Source organism: Neofelis nebulosa, chromosome 18 (assembly GCF_028018385.1).
Source record: "Neofelis nebulosa isolate mNeoNeb1 chromosome 18, mNeoNeb1.pri, whole genome shotgun sequence".
In the NCBI taxonomy this organism is placed as follows: Eukaryota; Metazoa; Chordata; class Mammalia; order Carnivora; family Felidae; genus Neofelis; species Neofelis nebulosa.
Genome location: NC_080799.1, coordinates 4,026,742 through 4,051,897, shown reverse-complemented (window position 1 = coordinate 4,051,897; position 25,156 = coordinate 4,026,742). Strand labels below are relative to the sequence as shown.

The 25,156-nt window shown below is 58.9% G+C and overlaps 2 protein-coding genes and 2 long non-coding RNA genes across 4 annotated transcripts in view; 2 read left to right on the top strand and 2 right to left on the bottom strand.

The window, feature by feature from the left end:
* FBXL18 (F-box and leucine rich repeat protein 18) overlaps window positions 1-7,143 on the top strand; it is a 79,060-nt gene extending 71,917 nt beyond the window's left edge. The window contains exon 5 of the mRNA XM_058709875.1: window positions 6,795-7,143. Coding sequence (XP_058565858.1) covers window positions 6,795-6,957 — 163 coding nt within the window. The 3' untranslated portion in view covers window positions 6,958-7,143. The remainder of the gene's footprint in view (window positions 1-6,794) is intronic.
* On the bottom strand, window positions 374-16,773 carry LOC131500629 (uncharacterized). Its single transcript, XR_009256392.1, has 3 exons — window positions 16,094-16,773; window positions 5,638-5,739; window positions 374-1,064 (listed from the first exon to the last, which is right to left on the bottom strand). It is a non-coding gene; the product is annotated as an uncharacterized LOC131500629 (long non-coding RNA).
* LOC131500628 (uncharacterized) lies at window positions 11,131-15,306 on the bottom strand. The gene is made up of 2 exons (XR_009256391.1): window positions 12,054-15,306; window positions 11,131-11,695 (listed from the first exon to the last, which is right to left on the bottom strand). It is a non-coding gene; the product is annotated as an uncharacterized LOC131500628 (long non-coding RNA).
* Window positions 16,774-19,391: 2,618 nt separating the features above from the next.
* The window catches only part of TNRC18 (trinucleotide repeat containing 18), an 87,119-nt gene continuing 81,354 nt past the window's right edge, over window positions 19,392-25,156 (top strand). Inside the window, 1 exon segment of the mRNA XM_058709874.1 lies at window positions 19,392-19,711. Coding sequence (XP_058565857.1) covers window positions 19,525-19,711 — 187 coding nt within the window. The 5' untranslated portion in view covers window positions 19,392-19,524.

The following is a 25,156-nucleotide window of genomic DNA, read 5'->3' as shown; positions in this document are numbered from 1 at the left end:
TCTGCTGTAAGAAAGTGGCCCAGGCTCATTCTTCTGCATGTCGCTGTCCAGTTTTCCCAGCACCACTTGCTGAAGAGACTGTCTTTCTTCCATTGGATATTCTTTCCTGCTTTGTCAAGATGAGTTGGCCATACGTTGGTGGGTCCATTCCTGGGCTCTCTATTCTGTTCCATTGATCTGAGTGTCTGTTTTTGTGCCAGTACCATACTGTCTTGATGACTACAGCTTTGTAGTACCACTTGAAGTCCGTAAAAAATGTTTTTTAAACGTTTCTCTATTTTTAAAATTTTTTTTATTTAAAAAAAAAAATTTTTTTTTTTTTAACGTTTATTTATTTTTGAGACAGAGAGAGACAGAAAGCATGAACGGGGGAGGGGCAGAGAGAGGGAGACACAGAACCTGAAGCCGGCTCCAGGCCCTGAGCTGTCAGCACCGAGCCTGATGCGGGGCTCGAACCCACGAACCCTGAGATCATGACCTGAGCCCAAGTCGGACGCTTAACCGACTGAGCCACCCAGGCGCCCCTAGAGTGCCCTTCTTGATGGGGACGTGCAGAGAAGGTGCAGGCATGTTTGGGAACTGTCAGTGGCCGGAAAGAACTGTCCTCTGGCCGTCTGCACTGGCCACACGTTCTTCGATTGGCTGGGTCCCTGCTTACCTTCCCGGCCAGGCTCCAAGCTCCTCCCGGTGGATGGCCCAGTGGATGAAGAGGAACAGCGGGGGAATGTGTAAGCCAGGAAGAACACTGACAGGTCGCAGAAGCTGGTCCAGCCGGAATGGGGTGCTGTATTAGCTCCCTAGGGGTGCCCTACACATCACCACACGGTGAGTGGCTCAGAAATCTATTTTCTCTTAATTCCGGAAGCCAGAAGTCCTCGATGACATGCTCCCTCTGGAGGCCCCGGGGGAGAACCCCTCCCGTGTCTTGTCTCCGCGTTCCTTGGCATGCACTGCCACCCTGATGTCTGTCTCTGTGGTCACACAGCCTCCTTCCTCCGTGTGGGCAGCTGTGTCCAAAGCTCCCAGTTCTGATACGAGTAGCCGTCGCTGGATTAGGGCCCACTCTAAAAATCCAGTGGGGGAAAAACAGAATAACGTAGAGTAGAATAGAATCGAATAGGAGAGAAACCCAGTGCGACCGCGCTGGAACTACATTTTAGTTCTAATCGTCTCAATGGCATCTACAAAGACCCTATTGCCAAGTAAGGTCCTACTCTGAGGTTCTGCAGGCGTGAATTTTGGGGAGACACTACTCAACCCAGGAGGGATCCGAGTTGCTCTCCTCCTCGTGGTCCCAGGAAGACGACCCATCTGGTTCCCAACTGTAGGATTTTCCCCCTCCCTTCCTCCCTTCCTTCCTTCCTTGTCTCTCTCTCAAAAATAAACACTAAAAAAAAAAAAAAGAAAGAAAGAAATTCTTTCCAGCTGCACCCCATGTTTTACTTTTCTGTTGCTACATAAAAAAACACCCCGGGGGCGCCTGGGTGGCGCAGTCGGTTAGGCGTCCGACTTCAGCCAGGTCACGATCTCGCGGTCCGTGAGTTCGAGCCCCGCGTCGGGCTCTGGGCTGATGGCTCGGAGCCTGGAGCCTGTTTCCGATTCTGTGTCTCCCTCTCTCTCTCTGCCCCTCCCCCGTTCATGCTCTGTCTCTCTCTGTCCCAAAAATAAATTTAAAAAAAATGTTGAAAAAAAAAATTTAAAAAAAAAAAAAAAGAAAGAAAAAAAAAAAAAACACCCCGGTACTGGTGGCTCAGGACAATGACAATCATTTATTTTGCTTGTGAATCTGCGACCTGAGCGGATCTCGGCAAGGACCCCTCACCTGCTCCGCGTGGCATCCGCCGGGGGGCTCGTGTGCGGGCCGAGCATGCGTGTAGATGTGGGCTCGCGGCTGGGGGTCCCCATCCACACGGGCTCCTCCACGGCATGGCAGCTAGCTTCCAGGAGTTTCACCCCAAGACCCCAAGAGACCCAAACCAGAAAACGCCAGTTTGGAAAGGCCTGGCTCAGACCTTTGGTGATTCTGTCCCATTCTGTCGAGCAGTCATGGAGGGGAGGGGTGGATACCCCACCTTTCTTTTCTCTTTAAGAGGGCTGCTGAACATCCTTGGGTTTTTTTTTTTTTTTTTTTTTTTATGTTTATTTTTGAGAGAGAGAAAGAGAGACAGAGCACAAGACGGGGAGGGGCAGAGAGAGAGAGGAAGACACAGAATCCGAAGCAGGCTCCAGGCTGAGTCATCAGCACAGAGCCCGATGCAGGGCTCGAACTCATGAACCGTGAGGTCATGACCTGAGCCGAAGTCAGACGCTCAACAGACTGAGCCACCCAGACGCCCTGGAAACCCCGCCTTTCAACAGGAGGGTGTCAAAGGTTCTCAGGGACATGTTCCCACATCACCACCCCCAGGAGGCCAGAGGAGCTGAAGCTGCTGCTTCTGTTTCCATTTCTCATTTCCTTCGGCACCCCTGCCCCTTCCTGAGGCCTCAAAGAGGGCCCTGGCGTGTCACATCAGCCAGGTGAGGGTGACAACACATGTGGAAAGCAACATGGATGGTTCCGTGTGCCAAACACTCACGTCAATACCCATTTTCAAATGGGAAGACTGAGGCCGATATGATCCCGGGGGAAAGGGATGGAGGTGGGATTTTTTCCATGGTCATCCGCTTGTATCTCCGTCCCCAGTCCTTAGTGACTTTGGGGACTATGAGCCATTCAGGCCCTTGCTGCCTGCAGCCAGGCTTGGCTTCTAGACACCGGAGCCTCCGTTGCCTGATGCTTGGGGGCGGCCTCCCATTGACGGTGAATCGAACTGACACATAATTTGTACCTTGCGTACAAAGATGCGGTCATTGCCAGAAGAGAACCGAAACCAGCCATGAATAATTCCTGTGCTTTCAACAAAAACACCAATAAAATACAAGTTTGAATAAGTACTACTCAACCTACCCAGGCGTGAAGGGGAAAAGAGATACCTAAACTCATCCAGGCTGGGCTCCTGTGGGCGGAGGTGCTGGGGCCTTGCTCCTTGTGGAGGCTGATGGGTCTTGGCTCGTGAGTGGGATGCCAGTCACCTGGGATGGGGGGACCTTGCCTGGCTCTCCCCCTCCCCGGGGCCCAGCACGACACGTGGGAGCCAGGCAGGCCCTGCTGAGAAGTCTCTAGACCTCAACACAGGCTATTCTTTGGGCCTGGGATGTCTGTCTCTGCCTTCTCCGCCTAGCAAACTTCTATTCATCCTTGAAAACCCTACCCACATCGCGTCACTTCATGTGTTCATTGGGTGGACGTTCGCTGAGCTCTGCTGGGTTGAACGTGGGGGAGAGAATGATAAGAAGGCAGGGGGCCTCCGGTGTGGGCTGTGTTGTGGACTGAATGTGTCCCCCGAAGTTCATCTGTTGGGATCCTAAGCCCCAGTGTGATGATATCGGGAGGGGAGGCTTTGGGGAGGTGATTCATTCCTGAAGGCGGAGCCCTCAGGAGTGGGATTAGTGTCCTCAAAAAAGAGGCCCCAGAGAGGCCTCTTGTCCCTTCGGCCGTATGACCACACGGTGAGAAAACGGCCGTCTGTGAACCATGAAGCTGATTCTCCCCAAACGCTGAGTCTGCTGAGGCCTTGATCTTGGACTTTCAGCCTCCAGAGCTGTGAGAGATACATGCCTGGTTGGTTGAGTGCTCGGCCTTTGTCACAGCAGCCCGAGCAGACTGACACGGGCCTCTAGGCTCGAAGGGGTGACTGACGAGTAGGAGACAGTTGTAAGAGGGGGGAAGGGGTCCCTGGGAGGAAACAGCGCGGTCAGAAGGATCCGGGTTCGGGGCGCCTGGGTGGCTCAGTCGGTTGAGCGTCCAACTTCGGCTCAGGTCATGATCTCAGGGTTCGTGGGTTTGAGCCCCGCATCGGGCTCTGTGCTGACAGCTCGGAGCCTGGAGCCTGCTTCGGATTCTGTGTCTCCCTCTCTCTCTGCCCCTCCCCACTTACGCTCTGTCTCTCTCTCTCTCTCAAAAATAAATAATCATTAAAAAAAAAAAAAAGACTCTTCTCATCACTGTTTCGCCACATAACCTCGGACAAGTCACCTCTCCCTCCTGGGCCTCTGTGTCCACGTCACGACAAGACCCTCCCGGTCTTGTTGCCCAGCTACCTCGTGGGCAACGGGGCCCAGCTCTGCTCTGCCAGGGCCCTTGCAGAGTGTGGGACACTCAGGAGGAGGGTTTCTCCTCCTGGCTGAGGGTTGCCTGGGCCCCCCGTGCCTCGCTCGGGGGGGCCCCTGGAGTCACGGCGGCTCTGGGTTGCAACCCCTCAGGTTAGGGCACCCGGAAGGGAATGTGTGCCGAGGGGATGGGGTGGTTTGCCAGCGCTGCCCCTCCAGCACGAGCCCCAGTCTCCCCCTCTGCCTCCTGGAGCGCTGGAGGACCCCACTCCTTCTGAGGGAGTGGCCCCCCTTGTGTCCTGGTGATGGGATGGGGCAGGGGGGCAAGGGCCCAAGGTCGGTGCTGCGGGCTGAATCGTGTGCCCCGTGAAGACATCTGGAAGTGCTGACCTCTGGCAGCTCAGGATGTGGCCTTATTTGGAAATAGGGTCATTGCAGGTGTAATCAGTTAGATGCGGTCCCACTGGAGCACGGCAGGCCTTTAATCAAATATGACTGGTGTCCTTATAAGAGGAGAACGCCACGTGAAGACAGACCCAGAGGGAAGGCAGCCGTGTGACCGTGGCAGCAGTGGCTGGGGGGACCCGGACTCACGCCCAGGAGGGCCGAGGGGCGCCGGTCTCCCCCAGACGCGGGAGAGAGGCTTGGAGCAGACTGTCCACCACAGCCCCCAAGAAAGAATCAACCTTGTTGACACCTTGATTTTGAACTCCTGAACCGTAAGAGAATAAGCGTCTGGTGTCTAAAGCCACTCAGTGAGTCGCTATTGGTCATGACAGCGACAGGAGAGCCGTGCAGCTGGCTTCGGTCCTGTCCCGCTCAAGAAGCATTGGGGCAGTGGCTTGGGGACTGGGCTGACCACAGCCCAGCTGTGAAGCCATCCTTTCCTGAGCACCTGCTCGGTACCCAGCCGTCACCAGCCTCCGGAGGGAGTGAGGTGGCGGTCACCCTGCCGCATGGGCTCCCAGGCCCCCTTGGCTATCAGAACACCTGCCGGTGTTCAGAAAGATGAGGGCATCGGCCACCATCTGCAAGCTCAGCACAGGCACGCCCCCGCCCCCCCCCCCCGATCCCGGGAAAGGAGTACGTTAGCCCCATTTCACAGACAGGCAAACTGAGGCTCAGAGAGGGAAGCGGCTTTGCCAACATCGCAAATGGGTGGCTGGCTCCACAGTCCAGACCGTTTTCTTCTGTGGTCATTCGAGCACCCACCAAGGAGGGTGGCCGGGCGGTGGGGGGGGGAATAGAACTGAGTGCCAGTCCCAGCTCAGCCCCCCCCGCGCGTGACCTGGGCGGTCACGGAGCTCCCAGGCCTCGCTCACGCAGCTCTGAGGAGGCGCCTTTCTGCTCACACGTGTCGGCAGTGGATGCTGGCTGTGGGCGTGCCCTGAGCAGAGCCTTCTGTCCCCTGGAGAGACTACTGGGGGCCTCAGCATGTGGGTGGAGCTTCCTAAGTGTGTGGTGGCCTTGGGCAGTCCAGCTTCTCACCTGCTGGCTCAGGGTTCCACGTGAGCCTGGTGTCTCCTCTGCTGACCTCGCTTGGGAGCCACGTGGTGTCACTTGCACGCGTCTTGTTAGAGGACCACGCACCTGGAATGGGAGGAATGTCAGGGTCGCGCTGGAGCAGGGAGACTCTGCGTGGCCATTGTCAGAGGTTATAGCGTGTCAGAACGGCCACTCGGGAAGGCCGGCCCCCGTGTCCCACAGTGTGGTATTTGATCATCCGGAACGGGAACGGTGGCCCGGGGGTGCTGGTGCGGGCAGGGGTGTCGAGCGCCACAGAGAAAGCGGGGGAGGGGTCAACAGGCAAACTGAGGCTGAGACAGGGAAGTGACTTTGCAAATGTCACTCGTCAAGTAGGCGGCAGAGTCGGGACTTGAACCCAGGAGAGGGGAAGGGGAAGGGGAGGAGAAGGAGCACAAGGTCGGTGGCCTTTGCGAGCGCTGGGGTGACCTTCGGTGTTCTGCCTCCGGAGCCAGGCCTCGGGATAAATCTGTGCATCGGCCATCCCTCAGGTCTGATTCGTCCTTGCCCCTGGAGGAGAGCTCGATGGGTAGAGGGCGCACTACAGTCTGCGTTCTGCCCGGCTCTAGTCCTGTTTCTATCAACTCTCACCACATCCCTTTGGGGAACTGCCTCTTTCTTGCTGCAGGTCTGAGGTTGGCCATATCCCACCCCACAGACAAAGCCGGTGCTCCAAGGAGAGAGTAAGGCCAATGGCAAGGGAAGGAAAATGGAGGCGTTGGGAGAGAGTGAGGGGAGAGGCAGGGAGGGAGAAAGGGGGGGGGGGGCGCCTGGTCCATCCACGCCTGCCACTGTTCTATTTCTGGCCTTTCTAGCTGTGGACCCCAGTATTTTATTTAACATGGCCGGATACTGGGCACCTGGGGGTTCAGTTGTTAAGCATCTGTCTGGCTTGGGCTCAGGTCATGATCTCACGGTCTGTGAGTTCGAGCCCCGCGTCGGGCTCTGTGCTGACAGCTCAGAGCCTGGAGCCTGCTTCGGATTCTGGGTCTCCCTCTCTCTCTGCCCCTCTCCCCACTCACACAATGTCTCTCTCCCTCTCTCAAAAAATAAATAAACATCAAAAAAAAAAAAAAAAAAGAGGTTGGGTACCAAGTGCTTACATCTGTTTCCTCCTCTAGACCGAGACCCTATCTGGTCTGGCCCCTGTGCTGCTCCGGGGCCCCCTGTTCCTCCTTGTCCTGTGCTCGCCACACTTACGGTTCTTTGTTGACCAACTGTCCCACTCCCTGGACTGTGAGCTCCCCGAGGGCAGGACTCTGGGCCGCTCTGTTTCCCACTTGACCGGGTGAGTATTTATCTGTTAAACAAACTGGAGTGTGTGGCCCCAGGAAAACATTAACCACTAGAAGGTGCAGGGACCGCCTGGGACAATCAGAGCACAATCTCCCTGAGGCTGGCAAACCAGGGACCAGCAGGTGGCCTACCAGAGTGTTTCATTTTGGTCCTCACAGTGTTAAAAATAGTGCCAAGGACAGAAACAAAGCAAACAACGATTAAAAACATTTGAAACGGGGGTGGGGGCGGGGGTGGCGCCTGGGTGGCTCAGTCGGTTGAGCATATGACTTCCACTCAGGTCAGGATCTCGAGGTTCCTGAGTTCGAACCCTGCGTCGGGCTCTGTGCTGACAGCATGGAGCCTGCCTGGGATTCTCTCTCTCTCCCCTCTCTCTGCTCCTCCCCCGCTCGTGGTCTTTCTCGAAATTAATAAACTTTAAAAAAAAAAAACATTAAAAACAGGCAAACTTGCACGGACATTCCTCTGAAGATCTACAAATGGCTAATGAGCACACACAACGATGCTCACCACCAGTAATCATTAGGGAAATGCAAATCCAAACCACAGCGAGATACCACTGCACACCCGTTAGGATGGCGAGTTAAAAACCCAAAACACAACCTGCGTATACAACGCCAGGCGTCGGCGAGGACGCGAAGAACTCGGAACCCTGTGCGCTGTCGGTGGGAACGTAAGACGGTGCGTTTGCTATGGAAAACGGTACGGAGGTCCCTCCAAATAGCAGACATCAACATACCACATGATCCGTAATTCCTCTTCTGGGTTTACACCCCAAAGAACTAGAAGCGGGGACCCGAAGAGAAATTTGTTTGCAGCAGCACTGTTCACAGGAGCCAAAAGGTGGAACCCATGTGTCCATCCGCAGATGAACGGATACACCAAATGTGGTCCTAGCCATACAATGGGGATATTATTCGGCCTTAAAAAGGAAGGCAGTTCTGGCACCTGCTTCAACACGGACGAACCTCGAAGACATTATACTAAGTGAAATAAGCCAGACGCACAGGGACAAATACCGTAGGATTCCGCTTACGTGGGGCATTCAGGGGAGTCAAGTTCACAGAGGCACAAAGCCGGAGGGTGGGTGCCCAGGGGGGCTGGGGGAGGGGGTGGGAACTGCTTCATGGGGATGGCGTTTCGGTTTGAGATGAAAAAGTTGCGGCGATGGATGGTGGCGGCGGCTGCAGAGAATGGGAATGGACTTCATGCCACCGAGCTCTGCCCTCATAAATCGTTAAGGTGGTAAACTTCATGTCATGTATATTTTGCCACAAGTTTTGTGTATTTATTATTTTGAGAGAGAGAGAGAGACAGAGTAGGAGCGAGGGGGCAGAGAGAGAGGGAGACGTAGACTCCAAAGCAGGCTCCAGGCTCTGAGCTGTCAGCACAGAACCTGAGGCGGGGCTTGAACTCAGGAACTGCAAGCTTATGACCTGAGCCAAAGTTGGACGCCTAACCAACGGAGCCACCCAGGTGCCCCCAAAATAAAATCTTAAGAAAAAAAAGTTAACAGATAGGGAGATGTCCCGTTCCAGCTGTGGTGGACATCACCTGTGCTCACCCGTCTTTGGTTTTCCTCTCCTTCCTGGGCACGGGGGACAGTGGGGGCGGGGGGGGGGGAGCCACCTTCCAGCACCATTGAGTTGGGTGTGGTCACGTGGGTGGGAAGCAGCGTGTAACATTTCTGGGCTCTGGCAGTAAAACCCCAGTGCGGTGACCCTCCCTTCCCTGTGATTGTCTCAGATCGAGGTGAATTGAATCTACGTGCTTGGGTGCCACATGGAGGTCAGCTGCCCTGGAGCATCGTCTAGGCTCAGAGCAAACAACCCATCAGGGAGAATAGATTTGTATGCGTTGCGCTCAGCCTTTGAGATGGTGGGGATTTTTGTCACTGCGGGATAACCTACCTCGTTCTAACGGACACACCGACTTGCCCCGAACCACGGAAAATCTGGTACCCTTGGGGACCACTGGCCGGGACTGTGACAAATTGCCCTCTCTAGATGCTTTCTGACTTTTGCTCCTGACTCCTGTGGGCACTTAAACGTGGGATGGTGTATGAGTGCGCTGGGGCCGCCGTGACAAAGGACCACGACGTGGGTGGCTGAAACAACTGAAATTCACGGTCTCTCAGTCCTAGAGGCCAGAAGCCCAAGGTCAAGGTGTGGGCAGAGTGGCTTCCTTTAGGGACTGTGAGGGCGTCTGGTTCAGGCCTCTCCCTTCGTCTCACGAATGGCCGGCCGTCTCTTGTCTTTTTAGCCTTCCCTCTGTATCTGTCTGTGACTCCTTTATATAAGGGCCCGGGGAATACTGGATTAGGGGCCCACCCTACTCCAGGATGACCTCACCTTAACCACTTATATCCGCAAGGACACTGTTTCCAAACAAGGTCACGCTTTGAGGTACTGGGGCTAGGACCCGAACATAGGAATTTGGGGGATAATCAACCCACAGAAGATGGCCCCCAACAGGAGGGCTGGATGGAGCCGGGCCAGGTGAGCAGCAGGCCTTTCTGGCAGGGGTGGCTCTAGAAGATTCTTAAGAGACTCCCTGTGGCCACAGAAGGTGTGGGAGTGCACGCGTGTGTGTTGGGTGCTGCCTCCCACTCATCTCCAGGGTGGAGACAGGCCAAGACACTCGGAGAAAGTGGAGAGAGGCAGGAAGGGGGCGCCTGTCAAGTTTGATCTTCAGGGTTTGTTTTCGACTTTATGCTGACTCTAGAAATGGATCCACATGGGGGTGGGGGCGAGAGAAAGGCAGAGAGGAGAGGGAAGCTTTCAAAGCTGTAGCCATGGGAAATGTTTTTATTTTCTGCTTGAAAGAAAATGCCAAAGAAGAATAAAAAAAAAAAAAGGGAGGAGGGAGGTGAAGAGAGACCCAGTGTGTATGTGTGTGTCAGAAACCAGAAGACTCCGAGGGAGATGGGAATGATTCTCCAGGTGCGTCCTGAGCCAGAATCTACAGCAGGTATGGGGCACCCAGGGCCGGCTCTCCTGAACTCCCGACCCGGCCCCCTCCAACCCTGGAATGTGGAATGTGCTCCCTACCCCAGGTCAAAAGGACTCCCAACGACCTCTGACCTCTGTCGCCTGCCCCTGGGGGATTGATGAGGAAGGGCTATAAAGGGGGGCGGCAGGGTGGCTTAGCGTGGTTCCCTTGGTTCTCTGTTCTCGTAGCTGGTCAGTCAGGCCTGGGGCCCCCCATTTGTATCCCATCTCCTTGCCTGGCTTAGATGGCTGCCACTTCTTAGCCGTGGGAGCTCGTCCCTTCTCCTTGGGGTTCTCATCTGTTAAATGGGCACTACGGTTCCAAAGTCAGACGGGCTGTCAAAGCTGGCATGACGCAGGGGCCAGTTTGCATCAAAAGAAATCTCCAAACTGGAAAAGAAGCAAACTGGGAGTTTTCTGCCACGGAAGGGGATGGGCGGGCCTGGGTCTGCAGGGGCAGAGCGGATCAGGGTGGCAGGAGGGGACAGAGGTACCTCTGGGGTCAGGGCTGCGGTGGAAATTTGCTCCTGAGATCTGGACGCACACAGGCCCGCCGGGGAGGTGCCCGGGGCGGGCTTCAGAGGCCCCAACACAGCTGGAGGCTGGCAACCGGAGAAGTGAACCCCTAAAGACCAGGCAGGAGGCAGCCCCCCCCCCCCGGGGCTCTGACTCCCCACCACACGCGCTGCCAAGCCCTCCATTAGTCACCCTGGCACTGACATACATAAATCCATTAGTCACACCCGCACAAACTTGCCTGCAGACTACACCCAGGCACACCCAGACAAAGGAGGCCCCAAAGATGCCTTGTTCATCCTAGAACAGTGCCTAAAACAGTGTGGGCGCCCCCGCAATTAATGGGCAGGCGGTCAGCCTCCCCCAAAGCAACCAGCACCCACAATAACCCCTGCCAACCAGGCGCTTCCAGCCCCCCAGATAACCACCGCCCCCCAATTCCAAACCTTCCCCCTACCCTCTGAGCACACAAGTACCACAATAACCGCCCACAAATGCCCTTGGCCATCCCTCTTCCGCCTCTCTCTGGAGGGGGGGGGGGGGGCGGGCGCGGCTGGCCCCGCGGCCCTCTCCCCACCGCTGTCCTCGGAGGGGTCTGAGCAGGAAAACCACTCCCCAAGGTCAGCAGAGCTCTTCAGCAGGCGGCCCCGGGAGCTGATTTATTGGCGGTTTATTTGGAGAAACGCTATCGCTCTCAGATTCCGGAGGGGGGGAAAAAACACGCTCGTGGTGGACTTTAACCTTGGGCTGAAACCGCAGAGCTTTGTTTTCGGAGACGCTTCCTGGGGCGCCGCGGCGGGGGCCGGGGCCGAGGCGGGGAGGCACGGCCGGAATGCGGCTGGGCAGCCTCATCCGCTCCCGGGCGGCGGGGCGAGCGCTCGCATTCCTCTGGGCCCTGCCGAAGCCCTCGCGATCCTTCCGAATGTGCTTCTAGAAATTCTAGGAAGGAGCGAAGCTCCCACAGTAAGATCATTTCGGGCCGAGGTTCCCAAACCTTCCACCTCCGGCATCTGCCCCGGGGCCGTTGCAGTTGTGTCACTGGCATGGTGAGGGGGAGGTGCCTACGAGGGGGTGAAGGCCTCCCCCTTTCTCGGCTGTCCCCACCGAAGTCCCGAGCCAAGAGCAAAGACCATTTGGAGGTGATTGTCCCTGATCTGGCGCGCGGCCTGCTCTGCTCGGCTGATGCGAGGTACCCGCCAGAAGGCTTGTTCCCCGCCCCTCTGGCAAAGAGACAAACAATGCTGGTGACATTAAGAGTTATTATCGTAAATTCACCTTCTCTGGGTCTGCCCTCCGGGTGCTCCGTGACTGCTCAGGTAGAAAGACCACCACCCCTACCAGGCTGCCACCAGCGCTCCACCAATTCCTGGTTTCCCGATGGTTTGGCTATAGACGCCAAAGCTGGTGGCGGATAGGGGTGCCGACTGGGAGGCGAAAAGTCCAGGGTATCCCTGGCATAAAGGGAGAAATGGGCTGGCGCGGGGTGGGGAGGTACACGAGCCCCCCCTCCGGGCCCGGCTACCGCAGACACCCTGCTTGGTCCTCATCCCGCACGCGCACACACACACACAAGCCCACCTCCCCTATATCGTGCGCCTGCAGAGGACTCTTGAGGGCAGAACGATGGCGTGGGATTAAAGCAGGGTCTTTGGAGAGGAGCAGCTGGCTGAGATCTGAAAAGGCACTCTGATCCTAACCCTGGCGTCACCCCTTAACGGTGCGGGAGTTGGGCTCAAGCAGGTGGCCGTGTGCCCATTCCAGCCTCAACGAACCTTCCTAGGAGTAAGTGCCTGGCCCCGGTACCCCTACCCCAGGTGGAGATCCAGTGAGGCCCGGGCAGCCTCAGGGTCCAGCAACCGCGGGGATGGAAGGCGGTGGCACAGAACGGGGCGAGGCTGTTCCCTCTCTTTGGCGAATGGGGACGCTCAGGCCTTGACTCCCCGCGCCGCTCCAGGGAACCCCAGGCCATGGCGGGGAAAGCAGGGCGCCCAGTGCAGCCCGGGATGCCAGGGCGGCCAGGAGCACCGGCGTGTGAGCGACGGGAAGGAGGTCCCGCATGAAGATTTATGGCCGTATCCGGCCCCCTGTGCACCGAGCACGTCTCCGACCTCTCCGAGACAAACAGCGGAATGGAAGACCCGACCCGGGCCGGGGAAAGCGGCCAGGGCCGGAGGCGGAGCCGAGACGCGCCGGGATCCTCCGGGCCGAGCCTGGTGCTTCAGCCCTGGCTCTGCCCACCCAGCGCTCTCGTCCCTGCCGCGTTCGGGCTTGGGCGCCGCGTCCTTGGTCTTCCTGGAGGGTCGGGACCCCTCTTGGCTGGGCTGGCTGAACCTCGGCTCGGCGCCGAATCGTGGCTGAGCCCGTCGCAGCACCAGAGGGATGGCGAGAATGCATGTCCCGGGCGCAGCCTCTCCGGGTTTTCGCGGTGCCCGGGCCGGGAGCTCCCTGGTTGCCAGACCCGGGACCTGGAAAACTGGCGCTTTTAAGCCCCAGATCCGGCCAGGGCTTCCCGAGCCGGTGGCAGAGGCCGGCGAACGCTCGGGGTCCCTTTCACCAAGAAGCTGGCACAGCGAGGGAACCGAGGTCCCCACCGGGAAGGCGGTTTGGGGAGACGGGTGGTGGCGGCTCCTATGTCTTCGCCTACGAAAGGATGCCCATTTTCTTCCCGGGAAGGGTAAGGGGAGAATGCATTCAGGCGGCCAGCAACACCAGGGTTCCAGAAAGAGTCGGGTTCAGCCCTGAAAAGAACAGAGTTGACCAAGGCGCGGGGCTGTGCCTCCGCGACAAAGGCGCGGCCGAGGAGAACCGGACTCAAAGTTGGCCTGTCCTTTGGTTTTAAAACAAAGGGGAATAATTTTGTCAGTGGGGCCTCGTGCACGGAGCCGGAGGCCTAGAACACACAAAAGGCCTCGGCTCCGGCGGCCCAGGCTGGCCGTGGACAAGAGCGCGGGCCTGGACAGGCTCTCCGGGAACTGAGGTTCAAGTTGCGAGGAGGTCCCCCCCTCCAGCCGATTTTCCGCCCAGTCAGTACAAAACACACACACACACACACACACACACACACACACACACACTGCGTCAACACACTTTTTGGCCAAGGATCCCGCCGGGTAAACACAAGTATGTGGCGGGGGGGTGGGGGGAGAAGGGGGAGGCGGAAGATGGCGGCCAGACCCGGGCGGACCGCGGACCGGGCGCCTCCTACCCGGCCCGCGCAGGGCGCCCGGCCGGGCTTTGACATCTCAGTGTGGTCCGCCGGCGCGGAGAGGGTGCTTCCGCAGACCCCGAAGCTTGGCAAAGGATTCCCCAGAGGTGCCCGACGACTGGCGGCGGGGGTCTGCGAAGGAGCCCGGCTGCGCCCACCACTCGGCCTGGGATCCGTCCCCACCCCCCCACCCCCCGCCCCAAGATGGCTCCCGGCCGCTGTTTACCCAGCGACTGCGGGGGCGCCGGGGCGCGGGGCCCGGCGGGCGGGGGCGAGGGGGCGGCAAAGACTAGGGCGCGCACCGATCGGCCGGGGCGGGCGGCTCGTCGGCGGGGCCCGCTGCGCCCCCACGAACGCCGCGCTCGGAGAGCCGGCGCTGGCAGGCCGTCCTGCGCACCCCGCGGCCAGGACCCGGGAGCAGCTGCCTCCGTGTCCCCAGGCCCGGCTCCCGGCCGGGCTCCGGAGGCGACCCGCGCGGCCGCGGGTGTGAGTGTGCGCCGGGAGGGCGGCGCGAGGGGGCTGGGGCCCACAAAGGCCCAGGAGGAGGGGGCAGGCGGAGGGGGGGGGGGGCGCGTCTCGCCTGCCCCGAACCTCGACCCTAATGAAATGCAGGCTCGGATCGCCACGCAGAGAAAGGCACATACTTGGAAAATGCAAACGCCATTGGCAAATGCAGGGCAAACAGGCAGAATTTTTATTAGCAACTAAATGATTTATGGCACACATACCCCGCCATCACAATTACGGCGTCTTGGAGCATCCAGGGGTGAAAACATTAAACATTTATAAAAATCGGCTTTGTTTTTTTCCGCCCCTCAAGTCCTTTGTATTCCCCACCTCAACTTTCTCAAGATATATTTTGCTTGAGCTATACGAAGATTAAAACAAAACAAAACATTCCAGATCAAGGGCGGGGATAATGGGGTGGGGGATCAAGGTCTGGGCTCCGAATATTGGAGGGCAACCAGGGGGGTGGGGAAACGATGGGGGCTCAGGCGTGGGAGGGCTTATTAGGGACCCACAAAGGCTTTCGGATAAGGTTCAAGGATGCTAGGCGCCTACCCGGGCTGCGCCCCCGCGCACAGCCCCTTCCCCCTGCCTTGGCTTCTAGCAGCCCCGCGCAGCTCAACTGCATTTATTTCTGCAGTCAACCCCCTCCCCCAAGGCACACAAGACACAATACCTCCTTTCTCTAACCCCCCTCTCCTCTCCGTCTTTGCTCCTGGCCGTTCCGGGGCCGCACCGGGAACCTCCCGCCGCCCCGGCCGCCACTGAGACCTTCGCGCGGACACCGCCGCTGTTCCCCTTGGCTCCGGCTATTTTCGTTCCTTTCTTTACTCCTCACTCCTCCCTCCTCCCCCTGCGGAGCTCCAGCTTCCAAAAGAGGGCAGCCTCGAAACCAGCGCAGAGGCTCCTGCAGGGCAACTTGAAACTGCCCTCAAGAGGCTGAACTTTTTTCCTCAAATTTATACTGGAATTAAATTAGACACCCCCAGTTCGCTTTCTCCAAGCCTACCCCTCCCCGTCCGTTTTCTTCTAAAAGTGGAGAAAAGAAAATAGAACGGACGGGCGCCAACTAGCTCATTCCCCCTCCCCCCCCCTCCAGAAAAGTTGCTTAAAAATGGATTTAAAAAAAACCAGCGATGCGAAAACGCTGAGTCCGCAGCGCAGGGCGAAAGAGCGGGCTTCTCTTGTTTTAATTAAAATCTAATCACCGCGGTTGCTCTCCGAGGCAGGATCGGCAAGGATTTCTGCCCCTCCAAGCTTCCATTTGAGGGTACGTAATGCCCAGCCGGGCATGGGTCCCTGCGGGGCTGCAGAGAGAGGGTGCGGGGCCCCCAGGGCGGCCCCTCCGACCGCGTCCGCAGTCCTTGCGCCCGCAGCCAAGTAGGTTGCCGCGGGCAGCTCCCGGCGACTCCACTCAGAAAGGATTTTGCTGAAAGCGCAAAATAAAAGTACAAAGTCTGGGGGATTGGTGCTCCCCTCCCCCTTCGGCCGCCGCGGCCAGCCAAGCACTTTTTGGGCTTGGCTTCTGCTTCCTCTGAGCTCAACAGATTTTTTTTTTCCCGGTCTCGCCCTCCCTGGAGGGGGCGCGGCGGATGGAAGGCGAGAGAGGCCCCCAGCCAAGAGGTTTTTAATATTACACTTTAATAGGTTTCAGAAGGCCCCGTGGAGAAATGCTAATAGGCTGAAATGTCAGAATCGAGAGGGAGTCAGTTCGCGCTCAGCCGATCTAATCCTTTTTTCTGCTCTGATTTTTTTTTGGGGGGAGGGGTGGGGAGAGCCCACGCAAAGAAAGGCTTTGGGGAAGGGCGCGCGGTGCAAAGCGCCACAGCCCCGGCCGGGGCCGAGCGGGGGGTGCGCCCTGGCCCGCGTTTCTATAGGAACCCCTTTTAGAAGATTAGAGACTCACCCGCTACCCGCCGCCGCGGCCTCTCCAAAATATTAATCAGTAACCATCTGACACAGGGTTTCAGGGAGGGACCCGCAGGCCGGGGCTAGGAAAACGGCCTTCACGCCTGCCCATCCCACCCAACCGCTCTGCTGGGGGAAAAGGAATGAATCGCTGCTTTGTTTTAAAAGGGGGAGTAAAAAAGGGAAAAAGCAGCCCTTGTCTGTTTTGGCGTCTCCACCGCGCATTCTAGAAGGCGCGCCCCAGGGGAGGTAGGGGGCCGGGGCCCGGGCGCGGGGTGCTGCCCGCCGGGCCCCAGACCCTTCCCGGCTCGCTCGGCTTGTCACCTCCTCCTGCGAGCAGGAAGCTGACAGGCGGCCCATTAAACCGCGCCTTGCAAAGCCCTGGATTGCGGCGACAACCATCTTCCTCTATTTTGATCACTCAGCCTAGACGCCGGGGGAGGGGGTAGGAAGAGGGAGGAGAGGGAGGAAGGAGGGGGGTTCGAGCTGGTGGAGGGGGAGGGCTGCCTAGAAACGGCCGGGAAAAATTCTCACCACCAGTTTTGATCATTCAGCCCCGCCGTGGGGAGCCTGGAAACTGCTGGAGCCCCTAGGTCCGTAATTGGTTTTATAGGAATGGCTGAGGGCCAAGGTGTTTACATGCGGGTGATTGGCGGTACGCGCGGCCAATGGATGGCGGCCGGGGGCTGGCCTGGGGGGGGGAGGCGGGCGCCCGGGAACAATGCGTGTTTCTTCGCTGGAGAGTACTCCCCTCCCCCAGCTGCCCCCTCCCCCCTCCCTCTGGCTTTTTTTTTTTTTTTTTTTTTTTTTTTTTTTTTTTTTTTTAGATCCAGCGAGAGGAACTTGAAAGGGGGGTTGTGTAATGTACCTTTTCCAATCCCGGGCTGTATATGGAGATTTGGGATTCTTTAAACCGGCGCTACCTGGATTTTATTAAAAAGCGGGGAGCTCGGCGGGAGGAAAGCTGGCTTTTCCGGGGGCTGCGGGAGCCGGGCCGCGGGAGGGCGGAGGAGTTGGCGCGCCGAGCGCTCGGCCCGGGGAGCGGTTTTCTACCAAAAAAAGGAAAGGCGGGCAAAAAGTGTGAGGCGGCTGCGGGTGGCGAAGGGGAGCAGCAGCCGCGGGATGGCGGGCAGCACGGGCGCCTAGCCGCGCCGGGAGCCGGGGCCACCACCGGAGTCGCCGTCGCCGGAGCCCAGAGCCGGGAGCCCTGCCGCGCCAGGTACGCTGCCGGGCCGCCCGTCCGTCCCTGGCCGGGCGCGAAGGTCTCCAAACTTCTTCATCTGACCCCCCCACCCCGCCTCACCCTCGGGGTGCTCGGGAGGATCCCCGCAGCTCTGCGGTCCCCGATTACGGGATCGGGGACCGGCATCGGCGAGGTGGGGGCGCCCTGGGATGGGCGGGGGCGGGTCGCTGTGCCTCGGGCGCCCACCTGAGCCCTCAGCCCCGTTCCAGCCCGCCCAGCCGGGCTGAGGGGCGTCGGTTCCCTTCTCGGTTCCCGGCAGGCGGCGGGGGAGCCAGGGACGCCGAGACGTTTTCGATTATAGGCTGTTTTTAATTAAAAGCCGGAATTCAGCCATTTTAACTGCATTTAAGTGGGGGAGAAAAGTAGAGAGGACGCAGCGGAGCCCACAGATGGCCGAGCCAGCTTCTTTACCAGAGCGAGGGTGTTCCAGGGGCCTTCACCTCGACTTCCCCGAAGTGGGGCGTTGGGGCATGCTCCGAAGCTCTAGCTTTTAAAAGAAAGCTGCACAAAGAGCATTTAAAAAAAAAAAATCACGGAAAGCTCATCGCCTCCTTAAGACATGTATCCTCGGATGTGGCGATCTTAGATTTTTCCAAAGTAAACGCGGATCTGGTAACCAGAGCCTGATGGGAGTGAGCGAGGGAGGGAGGGAAGAGGGTGTTTGTAACCAAAACCGGGTTAAAATAAGCACCCTTAGCAAAGTTGGGGAGGGAGGCTGGAGAAGGAGGCCGGGAGGTCAGCGGCTGAGGGGGTCTGCAGTTCGGGGGGCTGGGCGCCGGTCGCAGGGCGGGCACCCGGGAGCCGGTGGCTTTGGCGTGGATCGGTGGCTCTAGGAAACGCCCGGGCCTCTCGGAATCAGGAATCCGAGCTGCTGCGGGCAGACGGAGAGCGAGGGCAGGGTTGGCTCCAAGACCCCCTCCCGCCCCCATGGGAATCGGCAAACGACAAATCTTTTAAACAAACAGCTTTAAACTGGAACTACAGGGGGATTTACCCAACGCTGGGGGAGGCGCCCCTTGGTCGGCCCGCGCTGCAAAGGTTTTCTTTGTAGGTTATTTTTGGGTTGGGGGGGGAGCTAGGGTAGGAGCAAGACCCTTCAGCCCCCTGCTTACCCTCTGACCGCCCCCCTCCCCCCAAATCCCCCGCGCCAGGCCACGTCCTAGGGCCGCAGGATTCCCAGGCCAAGGCGCTGGAAAATGAAACCAAAGCTTGTTTTGAAGGATTCTTTCCAGTGCTCGGGCGAGAATGCCACGTCTCGGGTCCTCGGACTCAGACTCCGCGACTCACAGTCGCCCGAGGGGGGCGGCGGGAGGAGGCACGAGCCTCTTTAAAAATAATAAACCAGCTTTGCATCTTCTCTCCTGGAAAAAAACAAAAAAAAACCCCGAAAAAACAAAAGACAACACTAATTGGCGGCTCAGGGCGAATTTAGGGAAACCAGACTCAAAAAGGCAGGCCAGGGGCCAAAAAGGTTAAATATTAAACTTTCTGGATCAGATAGTGACCCAGTGTTTAGGGAGACATTTCGAACTGCTCATGGAAAGGTTTCACGGTTTGAAACCCCGGAGCATGTGACGCCCAGGAATCAGTCCCACTTGGGAGGTTTGTATTTATGCCGCCCGGGCGCGGCCGAGGGGCCTTCCCCGGTTTCGGGAGGACCCGTAAGCCGCCAAGCCAGTTTAGGCTGGGGCGCAGCGCGCCACCGGCCACTTTCCGAGCCGGGTCCCCGGGAACCGCGGCCGCCGGAGCAAGGAGCATGGATTTTTACTTTTTGTGGAGGACGGGTTACCCCCGATTTTATTTCTGGCCACCAGATCCGCATTCCCCGACCCCGAACGGCAAGACGACTTTCTGAAACTTTGTTGTCTTTTTCCCCCCCCTTCCCTCTTCCTTTTTCCCCCTTCTGTTTCTTCCGCGGCCCGTGGCCTTTCCCCGCCAAGACGCCGTGTGCGCCGCCTCGCGCAGCTCCGCCTGGCCGCCCGGAGGGGCCCCACCGCCGGCCGCCCGTGCGCCCCGGGCCGCGGGCCCGCAGCCGAGCGCAAACCCCGCTGGCCGCCGCCGCCATGCACGCCGCGGAGCCCCCGCCGCCCGAGGACTCTGGGACTACGCCGAGGCCGAACTTTTAGGTCCCACTGAGCGAGGCCCGCGGGCCGGGTGGGGGGCTGGCTGCGGCACTCCCGCGGAGGATGGATGGCCGAGACTTCGGGCCCCCGCGGTCCGTGCACGGCCCCCCGCCGCCGCTGCTGTCCGGCCTGGCTATGGACAGCCACCGCGTGGGCACTACTGCGGCCGGACGCCTGCCCGCTTCTGGCTTGCCCGGCCCGTTGCCGCCCGGGAAGTACATGGCTGGCCTCAATCTCCACCCGCACCCGGGTAAGTGCCTTGCGCCGTGGCCGCCCCCTCCTGCCCCCTCCCCTCCCGGGATCTTGGGGAGGGAGGCCCGGGGAAAACTGTTCGGCCTGCTCCTTGGCGTTCTTGGGACGCGGCACGTCTCTTTCCCTGGGCGGGTCCACGGGGGTGCGGGCAGGCTCAGCTCCCAGGGCGGGGAGACCCCCGGGCCCGGGACGGAGGCCATTCCCGAGGCCCCGGCGGAGAGGGGTGCGCGGCTCGGCTGCTTTCCCCCGTGCGCCATGCCCTCCCGAAGCATATGCGTCTGCCGAAACCGGAGCCTCCGGGGGCGATTCCGACTCCCGGGCCCCTGCTGCTCCAGGCCAGCCTGGGGTTTTCAAAACCTGGGCGAGAAAAGAACAAGCCCGTTCCACACCCTTTGAGACGTCCGTCCCCCGAGCTCGAATCCTTTTCTTGGCAAACGCCCTTGCCCGGCGCCCGTGGGCCGTTCTAGCCCCTCCACTCGCAGCGTGCGGGGTTTCCGTCCCGCCCCGGCGTCCGAGGCTGCGGGGAGAACGGAGACCACGGCCTCGGGCGGGCGGGGACCGTCTCGCCACCTCTCGGCCCCCGGGAGGAGAGCGGCGGCCCCGGGACTCACACCCCGGTAGGAGGGCAGCGACTGCGGCCCCAGGAGCCCCTTGTTCTCCGGCGGGAAGGCGGGCGCGCGGCGCGGTGGGGCGCAGAGACTGGGCCGCCGCCATCCCGAAGCTCGGGGAAGGAAGCGGCGTGCGAACGGATCTGGCCGGGCACGAGCGGCGGAGGGAAAACCTTGGGCCTGACGTCGAACCTCGGGAGAAGGTGGCCGAGAGGGCCCCGGAGGCCTCTGCCGTTTCCCGAGAGGGGCCGCTGAGGCTCGGTGGGGACGGCCCCCGGGCGGGAGAAGCTCGTCCTGGGCGGGCCGCGGCCGCTGCAGTCCAGCCGGGTGGGAAGGGAGGCGAGGGGCACCTCCAGACCTGCCGCCGGCCGCCGAAGGACACCCGCTCCCTCCTCCCCGGCTGCCTCCAGCTGCTTTGCTCGGCGTCCTACGCTTCACTTGAAAAAAAGCCACCTCTTCCACTCCAGAGTGTAGTCTGGGACTCTTGCGATTTCTCGGGGAGCCGCCGACTCTCCCCTCGGCCTTGGAAGGGACTCCTCCGGCCGCAGTGGCCGCCTTGGCCCTGTCCCACCGACCCTGCCCGCTCGGCCGAGGCCGCGCTGGCCGGTTTTGCCTGTGTCTTTGATTTTTTTTACGGAACTTTTCAGGAACCGGAGTCCCGGGGCTCAGAGGGACAAAGGGCCTTTGTGAGGCGCCGGGCAGGGGAGGGGCACACGCGGGGGCCGCGAGGCCGGGCATCCCTGCCCGCCGGGGTGCGAGGACTGGGTCTTGGCTTGGGGGCTCGTGCCCGTGTCCCCCCTGGAGCTGAGGCCGCATTCTGCCCAGGGGGCCGTGACCAGGGCTATGGTTTTCTCTACCGTGGTGCCAGGATCCCAGGGAGGGGTTAGGGGCTGCCCGCGGTACAAAGGGCAGCGTGGCCATCCCCTTTTGCCCGCCCTGAGGCCAGGGTAATTTTTGTGTTTGCCTCTCTTTTGAGTTCATCCCTTCACTTAGTTCGCCCCAGGGTCGTGACGGCATCCCTCGGCCTGAGAGTCAGACCCTGGGTCTTCCTGGCTGGGGGTGCCTTCCCTGGTCTCTGTGTCCCCTCCCCTCCCCCCCTCCCCCCCCCCCCCCCCAGCCAGGGAGAAGGCGTCCCATCTCCAGCCTGGTTCCTGCCTGACAGAGCCATGTGCCCTAATGAGAAGCAGTGAAAACAGCTACCACTCAAGGGGGTGCCTCTGGCAGCCTGCAGTGTGCCAGGGCCCAGCGGGCAGACTAACGCCCATTAGCTAGATGGGGAGGCTGAGGCTGGATAGGTGAAGAACCTTCACAGCGGCAGGCAGGACAAGGAAGTCCAGCTGGAGGTGGCCGCAGAGGCCTGTCTTCTGAGCCTCCTGCTTTAGAAGCCGCCTGCCTCCTGCATGCTTGGCAGCTGAGGTCATGGAGGAAATAGCAAGCAGGCTTGGAAAGTGCTGCTGTGGCCATGCTCACCTGGGAAGGAAGGGTTGGGGTGGGGGGCAAGCTGGCGCTGCCCCTCGCTGCCTCCACTTTGAGTGGCCTCAGGGAGACCCTGGACCCTAGGCCAACGCCCAGAGCCCAACCCAGTGCTAATCCTATTAGCCAGGAGGTAGAGAGCTGTTTCCCATTCACTGCTCGGGTGGGGTGGATTACAGATTCCTCAACCCAGCCCCCCTCCCCCTCTTTCTTTGCTGGGTGCAGGTGCTAAGTTTTCTCTTTCAGGCGCTTCTCCTACTTGGCTGTCAGCTTCTTAGGTCTGGCCAGCGTTATCAGCCCTATCTTTATTTGTTTGTTTTTGTTCTGGGAAGCCAGGAGAGGCTGAGCCATTTGCCCTGGGTCACACAGCGAGGCAGTGTGAGACCGGATTACCTCCGACCCCTTCCTAGTCTGCTCTCCAGAGTGGGTAGGGGAGCCTGTGAATCTACCGGAGCTGCTTCTCTGGGAGACTCTGGGAGAACTCCTGGCCGGAGGGGGACCCTGGCTAGGGCTGGGCTGTGGCCACCCCATCAAGGCAGGTGTTGACAGGGCACTGTGGCGAGTGAGGATCCCCCGGGTGGGGGTGGGGGGGGATGCCTTTTTGCATCCTCGGTCTAGGCTGAGGGGTTTGGCTCTTTGCTGTGCAGAAAAAGAGGCAAATAAAGAATAAATGGGGTTTGGTTGGCCATTATCTTGCGGGTAGCCTTGAGTATTGTTATACAGAGTGAGCTCTTAAATGTTCTCAGCAGTCAGTGAAATGGACAAGTAAGTGACAAGCACCTGGTAGGCTCCCCTCTTCAGTTCTGGGGCTGGGAGCCCTGGACCCAGCCCTCCTCGGCTGCAATTAAAGACCTATTAGCAGGATTTTGTACTTGGATGTTTATTCTCCCTGCCCCCACTCCCTGGGCTGGCCGGGCCCCGCAGGATACATGAATGGGGGGTGGAACCCAAGGATCAGGACCAGGAGGCCATGCACTTTGGACTGGCCAGTGGACAATAGGGGGCCACGGGCCTTCTCCAGGGTCCATCAGCTCTATCTCTGGAATCCAGCCCGTCGGCCTACTGGGATTGATTTAAAGAGATTAATCGGTGGGACTGGCCGGTGGAGTGATACGATCCAAAGATAAAGGAGATTTGCTGGGTGCTTCCTCCTCTCTGAAGCGTGGGGCAGGTTCTGGACTCTGGATGGGGGGCGGCAGGGGGCCCCTGGGCTCCCTGACTCTCCGAGCCTACTGGTTCCTTAGCTGTCAACCCAAACACTTCCTTTCTTCACTTGTTCATTTACTCGGCAAGCCATTTCCAAGCGTCTCTTGCGCGCCAGGCACTGCTCTGGCTCTGGGAATCCAGCAATGGCCAGACGCAAATCTTTGCCCTCATCGGAGTCCCATTGTAGTGTGGGGGCCAGGCAGTAGTCGCGCACACACACAGATCGTCGAAGGAAATCGTTTTAAATAGAGATACAGGCTGCGAAGGAAAGAGAATGCCCAGGGTCTGTTTGGGCTGGAGTGAGGGGCTCCCAGGAGTGAGGGACTAGGAGAGGGGAGAGTGACTGCAGCTGCGGGGAGGGGAGAGGGGGACCCTGCAGGTCCCTGAAGGCCAGTAATGAGGTCTTGGAATTTCACACTGAGGAATGAGAAGGCAGTGGAAGGTTTTAAACGGAGAGGGTGATTCAAAGTGAGGGACGTTTTACAGAACTGGTCTGGACTCTCTTTTTCTTTCTTTCTTCTTTTAAATGTTTTTATTTGTTTTTGAGAGAGAGGCAGACACAGAAAATGAGAACGAGTTGGGGGGGGGGGTGCAGAGACAGAGGGAGACACAGAATCTGAAGCAGGCCCCAGGGTCTGAGCTCCATGCGGGGCTCGAACTCATGAGCTTGAGCTTCGAGATCATGACCCGAGCCCAAGTCAGAGGCTTAAAGGACTGAGCCACCCAGGTGTCCCGGAACTGGTGTGGACTCTTAAAAAATGTCAATGGCGTGCCAAGACAGAGGAAGGCCGAGAACAGTTCCTGATTAAAAGACTAAAAAAATGTGACCGCAGAAGGCGATGTATGGCCCGCGATTGGATCTTGGATGGGGGAAGAAATTGCTCTAAAGTACATCATGGGTGCAATTGATGAAATTGGAATATGGGCTGTAGATTAGCTGATAGTGTCCAATCAATATTAGGTTTCATGAAGCTGATAACTGGACCGTGGTTATGTAAGAGAATGCCCTTGTGCTTTGGAAGTAAGAACACTGAAATGTCTGGGGACAGGGGACATGATGGCCACAACTTACTCTCAGGAATGGCTCAGGAAGAGACAAATTTATAGATGTATGGGAGACACCCATAAATTGCTGAGCCCGAGTTACACACAGGGTGAGAAAGTTCACAATGGCTGGACCTGGGGAAGGTCATATGGCAGGTCATTGTACTATTTCAAACTTTTCCCCGATTTGAAATTATTTCAAAATAAGCATTTAGCAAAATCGGTCTGGGCTGCCAGCTGGAGACTGTGTGGTGGGTAGTCCATGGCAAGGAGGCTGTTAGGGAGGTGATAGTGACCAGGGAGGGAGGCTGGAGGCGGCCAGGGTTTGGGGCTTTGGTGGAGGTCAGGCTACAACGAAGACGAAGACGCATGGCGGGGAAGAGAAGGAGGACGGAAGCTGGCTGGATTTTGGGGAGGTGCTGCTTGTGGAGGAATGGGGAGGAACAGATTGGGGAGAGTGCGGTGATTGGGCATTCTTGATTTGGATGGGAGCACCTTGGGGTGCTTTTGTTCCAGCGTGGACCGGTATGGTCTGAGCTGACTTATCTCCCTCCTGGTCATCGTTAGCCCTGGCCTCCACCCAGACTCCAGCCCCGTCACTGTGACCACCCTGTCCTCCTTTACGTCCCAGCCCAGCTTTTGAGGGGACCCATGGGAGCTGGTGTCCGGATAGGTCTTGGGGCTCCCCAGGGGCTCCTGGGAGCCCTGGCCAGCAGTCAGTCTTGGCCCCCAAGGTCAGGGTCCTTACCACACTAGCTGCCCACAGAGGCCTGGCATCTGACTCCAGAGGAGGTCAGGCTATTAGGTGGGAAACACCAAAGCTCTGTGCCACCTTTTCAGGCCCACAGATGCAGTCTTCACCTGCATCCGAGTTTCCTTCGTGAGCTAATGAAAGCGAACAAAAAAAAACCCCTCTTCATGCGCTCTCCCAATCTTGCACGTTCTGGGCCTTCACGAGCCAGCTGAAGATTCTACCCTTTGATCTCCGCATAAAGAACTGCTTTATCTGGAGGCAGGTTGGCCTCGGAGCTGAGGTTAGACTGCTGGAGTTTTGGATCTTGTTCCTCCACTTACCGGGTGTGGGATGTTTCTCTAAGCCTTGATTTTCTCAT